The sequence below is a fragment of the Mus pahari genome, chromosome 16, assembly GCF_900095145.1.
Source record: "Mus pahari chromosome 16, PAHARI_EIJ_v1.1, whole genome shotgun sequence".
Taxonomy (NCBI): domain Eukaryota; kingdom Metazoa; phylum Chordata; class Mammalia; order Rodentia; family Muridae; genus Mus; species Mus pahari.
The window spans coordinates 51,529,284-51,533,186 of record NC_034605.1 but is presented as its reverse complement, the minus strand read 5'-3'; the positions used below and the strand labels follow the sequence as shown (position 1 = coordinate 51,533,186).

General features: G+C 59.0%; 1 protein-coding gene across 1 annotated transcript; it reads right to left on the bottom strand.

Moving 5' to 3' along the window:
- Window positions 1-348: 348 nt before the first annotated feature.
- On the bottom strand, window positions 349-3,897 carry Barx1 (BARX homeobox 1). Its single transcript, XM_021215759.1, has 4 exons — window positions 3,502-3,897; window positions 1,558-1,849; window positions 1,390-1,474; window positions 349-1,028 (listed from the first exon to the last, which is right to left on the bottom strand). The coding sequence occupies exons 1-4, from the start codon at window positions 3,722-3,724 to the stop codon at window positions 864-866; spliced, it is 765 nt and encodes a 254-aa protein (XP_021071418.1). The 5' UTR covers window positions 3,725-3,897; the 3' UTR covers window positions 349-863.
- Window positions 3,898-3,903: the final 6 nt, after the last annotated feature.

The window sequence follows — 3,903 nt, the reverse complement described above, 5'->3', positions numbered from 1 at the left end:
GAAACCTGAGACCTTTTTGGTTGGGAGCCTCAAAGGAACTGATCAGGAACTTCATAAGGAAGTTCCAAGAGATCTAATCAACACCTTGTAAGGCTCAGAGCTCTGGGACACTTCTGAAACAACGGTGGCGGTGGCCGACTGATATCTCTGATGGTGCCCCCCCCAGGAGCCCCACACCTGGGAAGGGAGAGTCCATACTGGCCTCACACTCAGGGTTAATTCCTAAGTAACTGCAGTGCTTGGGCCAGTATACTGGTAAGGGCACCGCTTGCAATTTCGAGTGCCTTTGCTACCTCACCGCCCCTTTATCCCTCACGAATTCCGGAAGCCCGCTATCAAGGCTCCCACTGTGTCATAAAATATTTTATTGGAAAAAAAAAAAAAGAGTCACCGTCTTTGCAAGAGAGGGGTAGAAGCCTCAGCGACATCGGGGACCAGGTATCAGCTGATCTGCTAGAGATGACTCTGCAGGGCAGGGCCATAGGGACCTGCACCCGGTGGCCCGGTCCCCAAGGCGCGGAAGTAAGTGTGTGCCTGCCGGTGTCCGGGCCCAGAAGACTGGCTGGAGGCCGGGGGCGGGGGAAGTGTGGGCAAGGAGCGGGGCGTGAATGCGCGTGGAGCGCCGGGCACTGCGGAGGTCCGAGAAAGACCAGAAACTTCGGTCACGCTAGACACGACTCTCCCAGACTGGGGACAGAAGCTCGTTGACACCTGGGATTGACTTCCGGGCCTGTGTCCTTTCTTGTCTGGCCCGTAATTGTCCGCCTTCAAAGTAGTAATGAAATGATTAGAAAGCAAACGGCATGGTCGCAGAAGGGTCAGCTCCTGGGTCCCTGCCGACCGCGCCGCATCCTCGGCGTCGCTCAGTCCTCGCAGTTTCGGTCGCTGGGCTCTCCCGGAGTCTCCGTTGGCTTCTCCGTCTCCTTGGCACGCTCCTGCTCTGTGAGCTGCTCGCTCGTGGGGATGGAGTTCTTCTTGGGCCGTCCCTTGGGCTTGGTGGGGGACTCCAGGCCGCCACCCTGCAGCACCTGTTCCGTGAATGAACAGTACTAGGTGAGGAAAGAATCAGATCAAGGACCACGGTGGGGGCGGGGGTGCCCAAGGCCCAACGATGGCATCACCAGTGCCTCTAGGCCCTAAAAAAACGGTGGCCGTTTAAAGTGCTGCTGAGGAGAACGAGCTGGAGACGGAGGAGTTAGAGGCTGCTAGGAGGTGCCTGGGATGGGGGTGGGGAGGTCTGTCCTAATGAACCTAAGCAGAAACAGCAGTGCACAGGATGAGATGGGCAGAAGTCTTAGTGTGAGGAGGGCGGGAAGGTATTTCTTGGAGGACACCAGGGACAAAACTCAGGAAACCCCCAGCCCGCAGGAAGCCACCAGCCACACTTACTATTTTCTTCCATTTCATCCTCCGATTTTGATACCACGTCTTCACCTGTAACTGGCTCAGGCCCAGGGACTCAGCTAGATCTATTCTGGAAAGAGCAACGCACACCCTCAGCGGGTCAGGCCACCACCTGCCTACTGTCCCCTGGAGCCCAGTCTTGCCCGGCACTACCTGTCAGGGGTAGAGAGGTACTTCTGCTTCTCGAAGCGTTTCTCCAACCCCATCAGTTGCAGCTCAGTGAATACGGTGCGGCTCCGGCGTCCTTTCTTGGCTTTCGTGCCAGTTTCCCCGGAGCCGGCTGCTTCCAGCTTCCCGCGGAGTTGCAGCTCCAGCGGCAGGTGCGATGCGCCTGCTGGGCCGGGCATCCCAGGCCCCGCGGCCAACAACGCCGAGCCCAGCCCGGAGCAGCCGAGTGGCGCCAGTGGGAACTTGAACACTGCGGCCTGCTCAGCCTTCAGCACCGCTACAGAGAGAGGAAAAAAATGAGAGAGAGAGAGATCCGGGTGAGCTGGATTCCAGCCTCCGAAGCCGCAGCGCTTTGCTGCGCTTGGGAGCCCGAACTAGCCACTCCCTGGGGACTTAAACCCAGCATCCTGGGCGACCCTCCTCCATGTAGCTATCCCGAGGAGTCTAGAAAAAGAGTATCCCTCCCATCCTTTGCTCTGTTTTGGCGTCCCCATGAGCCAGTAGGCCCCGGGATTCTTTAGAGCAAGTTCGCTGCTCCGAGGACACCGAGTATGCCTTTCGTGAAAAAGAGAAACCAAGAAGAAACCGGTGAATTTGGAAGGGGGGGGAGCTTTTGCGTTGGGAAAAGAACGCTGTGGAATGTGAGCATTTGTTTTTCTGGGCACTGTACCTACATCGCCGGCTGAGGCTTGGACATTGGCTAGGAAAGGGTCACCAAAGCATCCTCTGAACCTGAAAATTGTCTTTCTTGTTTTCTCTGTTCAGACTTTCCCCCCATGAAGACCTCTCCATGTCCTTTAGCCCTAAATCGGCTGTTTGCCCGCTTCAAACGAACTGTCAACAACAGAGTCGTTTTCTAGTGAAAGGCACCATAGAGGCTGTGAACCAGATGAACATCAAAGAGGCCAACTGGACTGGCTGCTACCAGGACAGAACAGAATCTGGGGCCGGTCCCGGAGGCCGCTAGCTGAGCTGGAGTCTATATTGGAAGCTCCCTTTCCTGGTAGGCTTCTCATAAAGAGATCCCTGAAAGGATGGATCTGCCTGGCTGAGAACCATCAGGGTCAGGGGAGCAAAGGAAGCATAGCAGGAAGTGGGAAGAGAATCTTGGGGAGGGGGAGAGGTAGAGGGGAGACAGATCCACTTTACCAAAAGGTAGGAAGGAGGTCAACCAAAGAGAGTTGCTACAAGCCCCAGGCAGTACAGGGCAGACTGCCTCACAATCCCCCTAGAGACAAGACCGAGACAGAGAAGATCTGAGCAAGTGCTTCAAGATGCACGGAAGTCCAGCAGACCTGGGGATGGAAGGACCAAATGGGCAGCGGATCACAACCAGGCCTCTTTCCCTCAAACAAGGCCTACAGAGACCCTGCCCGCAGCACAGGCCTCGGTTGGTTGCTGACTGGAAAGCACAGGGTTCTGAAAGGCTCCTGGGTGGCTTGGGCCACTGTCATCCAGCACTATGCGACATGACCCTCTTCTTCAGAGCTTTCCCTGTCTGGGCAGCTACTGTTATGCCCAGTCAACCCTACCGTGAAACTCAGGCTTCCCCTGGTTTGAAGTCACTTTGATCCTGAGTGCTCGGTAGATTGATTTTGTATCTACCACGAGGATGCGGGCTCTGGTTCCTGGGCCTGGCCTATCACCCGATTTGAAAATTCGAAGCCGCCCTGAAGCAGAAGACAAACTCTCTTCTGGCCTGTCTTGAGGACACAAGGCCTGGTTTCTGCCTAGCTCATTGCTCGCACCCTCCACTTTCCCGTTGGAGTGCGCAAAGAGAGGTAGGTGCCTAGGGCCTGCGCTGAGCTGCATCCCAGGTCGCTCCAGAAACAGAGGGGGAGAGAGAGGATGGATTGCGGACAACCCCAGGGCTCGGACTCCCACCCGCCCGCCAAGCCCAGTCCGCTGAACGGCGGCCGCTGCACGTACCCAGGTGGCTGTGGAAGGGCCGGGCGGCCAGCAGCGCCTGCACGCCGAATTTGAGCAGCTCGCCCGCGGCGGCCGCGGCGGCCGCCGGCGCTGCGCCCTTGGGCCCGGGAGGCTCAGTGAGGATCTCTTCGATCATGAAGCTGCGGTAGCGATGCGGTCGATGATCCGCACAGCCCTCGGGCGGACCGAAGCGCGCGGCGCCCGGCTCCCCAGGCCGCTGCATCGCGGCTCCCGGGGATGCGCCCGCGGCTAGGAAGCGACGGCGGCTAAGCTCCGGCGCGGGACCCGCGCGGGGCTCTAGGCCGGCCCGCAGCTCGCGGCGGCGCGCGGGCGCCGGCTCATGCCCCCTCCCCCGCCGGCCGGCCGGGCGGAGGCGCAGGGCGCGGGCGGGGCGCGCGGGGC

Coding starts and splice junctions, on each gene's coding strand:
- Barx1 (XM_021215759.1), bottom strand. CDS start 3,724: ATGCAGCGGCCTGGGGAGCCGGGCGCCGCGCGCTTCGGTCCGCCCGAG. Junction 1,850..3,501: donor GCCCTTCCACAGCCACCTGG/GTACGTGCAGCG, acceptor CTCTCTCTGTAG/CGGTGCTGAAGGCTGAGCAG. Junction 1,029..1,389: donor GGATGAAATGGAAGAAAATA/GTAAGTGTGGCT, acceptor TTCACGGAACAG/GTGCTGCAGGGTGGCGGCCT.